Consider the following 2,454-nt stretch of genomic DNA (forward strand, 5'->3'; position numbering starts at 1 on the left):
TTCGTTCGTATGTTTGTGCGTTTCTGTCCACCAGAGGTCAGAGGTGCATGTGCTCTCTGAGCACATTTCTAATTTTTAAAATTATTTTTCTGATCTCATATACAGGACAAGTGAGTGGGTGAATGATACTCAATTGAATACTCAATCAATATGAATGAGTAAATGAATGAACGAAGGAATGCATTTTATTTACATTTTCAGATTTAGTCAATACACATGGCACAACAGGGGATCACCAACTGCACAAACCAATAGTGTCCAAAGGCCTGCCTAAGAAGCTATGACGTTATATAGGATATGGGGCCCCAATAGTTCATAAAAATGAAGAGCTGGTATAAGCAAAGACAATGTACTACACCAAGTGCCCCCATGTGCACTCCCCCATTATGTCCCAGATGGGGATGAGCATGTGCGTAAAGGGACCCTCCAGTACAACCTAATACAATACATACACCATACAACCAAATACATGTAACACAATGTACATGCACAAAGAGAGAACAGGTACTCAGATATGGGTAAAAAGGGAAATGTTAACTCTTATTAATGGTTACACGTTACACGCCCAGAGGAGGTGATTTATGAGTTGTGTTTTGAAATTTGAGATAGAAGGCAACATTGTACGAAGCAGGACAGCCCAGATACCTTTTTCAGGGGGTGTCAAGTGAAGTTAGAGCTGGCGTCCGCGCTTTTGTCGTTCTTAGGAACTATTGTTCGGTGCTTTATTCCAAAAGAGTGATTCAGGAGGGAGAAGAAAGAGTCGCACACAGGAGCTGCATGTAATTCATTGAAATGCTATTAAAAAGCCGAAAATTGGATATTGGGAACACTGATGATGAGCTAGAGTCCCCAAACATTTGTTACCCACTTTGTTTTTCTTTATCTTTACCTTTTTAATACAGTATCCTCCTGTGCGCGACTACTTTTTCAGGGGGTGTCAAGAAAGTGTCCTCTGACTTTGCTGAGAGAGAGAGAGAGAGAGAGAGAGAGAGAGAGAGAGAGAGAGAGAGAGAGAGAGAGAGAGAAGGGGGTGTGTTGCTTGATAAATGCTCATGCATAATGGCCTATGTGGTGAGAGCAGGCATACCAGAGATACTAAGAATAAACATTCAGAGGTGAGGTGGCTCTATGGGCTTTGACGCCACATCGTCACATGGAGGACGCAGGTTCGATTCTGGCCCAAGGTCCTATCACGACCCCTCCGCATGTCTCTCCCATCACTCATTTCCTGTGTCTCTCGCTGCCCTGTCATAATAATATAGGTGTGAAATCCTTATTTTTTTTTATTTTTTTTTATTTTTTTTAAAAAGAACTCACAATCGAATGCCATACCACAATGCACACTTTTTTATTTATCTAAACACATGAAATGTAAAATATGCAACATTCATGTCAAGTGTTAACACTATCATGCCAAAACAAGTGACTACAGTTTTCATTAAGCATAACATTTGCATGTAACATATGGAAGCAAAAATTAAGCAGGCCATACAAGTAGCAGAATTATGTCAATGAGGATTTATTTTTCCTGACGACATGCAAGAATGCCACTCTTATATCTTTAGTTTTCATTCCATAAATAATGGGGTTGACAACGGGCACAACACAATATATCAAAATGCCCACGGCCCTTCGTGCATTTGCGGGTACATCTGGAAAACGGTTTGACAGGATTGTAAACATAGCAATGAACTCATAAATAAGAAATACTATTATCTGTGCGAGGCAGGTGTTTAAAGCTTTTGCCTTGGCATTAGATTGCTTGTTAAAAACGCACGTTAGCAGGATTTGACCGTACGAGAATAACTGTACTCCTATTGTGATGATCTGCATGTAGGCTGTGACAAACAAGCCATAGATATTATTGACTGTAATATCCTCTCCACAGGACAGATTGAGCAGGGAGAAATTGCTACAGTAAACATTGTATATAAAACTCCTGCATCTACGCACTCTGGCCTGAAGGAGAAAAAGGACCAAAACTATGGCAAAGTCCATGCCCCATGCCAACGCCAACAACCCTGCCACTGTTAAAGGACTCATGATGGCATGGTATCTCAGTGGCTTGCAGATGGCAAGATACCGGTCAAATGACATCGCTGCCAATACAAAAAGTGTGCCACCGCCAAACATATGGAGCAGGAACCCTTGTAGAACACAGGTCGGGTAGTACACAGTGTTTTCCTTGGTCACGATATCAATGAGCATACGTGGAAACATTGCAGTTATCCCAATCAGGTCATTCAGTGGCAGACTGAAGAGGATGTAGAACATGGGTTTGTGGAGACTCTTCTGTGTAGCAATCAGCAGCAAGATGGTCAGATTAGAGACAATGGAGAAGAGGTATATCAACATGCCAATAATAAAGATGGGATACTCGGCTGAGGGGGGAATGTCAAAACGGGCAATTTTTAGTTCATAAGAAAAAGTTTGATTGAGCACAATATTCGCCAT

General features: G+C 41.3%; 1 protein-coding gene across 1 annotated transcript; it reads right to left on the reverse strand.

Moving 5' to 3' along the window:
• Positions 1–1,503: 1,503 nt before the first annotated feature.
• Positions 1,504–2,454, reverse strand: LOC134454796 (olfactory receptor 52J3-like). Its single transcript, XM_063205955.1, has one exon. It carries the CDS (start codon positions 2,452–2,454, stop codon positions 1,504–1,506), a length of 951 nt encoding a protein of 316 aa, XP_063062025.1.

The sequence above is a fragment of the Engraulis encrasicolus genome, chromosome 8 (genome assembly GCF_034702125.1).
Source record: "Engraulis encrasicolus isolate BLACKSEA-1 chromosome 8, IST_EnEncr_1.0, whole genome shotgun sequence".
Classification (NCBI taxonomy): domain Eukaryota; kingdom Metazoa; phylum Chordata; class Actinopteri; order Clupeiformes; family Engraulidae; genus Engraulis; species Engraulis encrasicolus.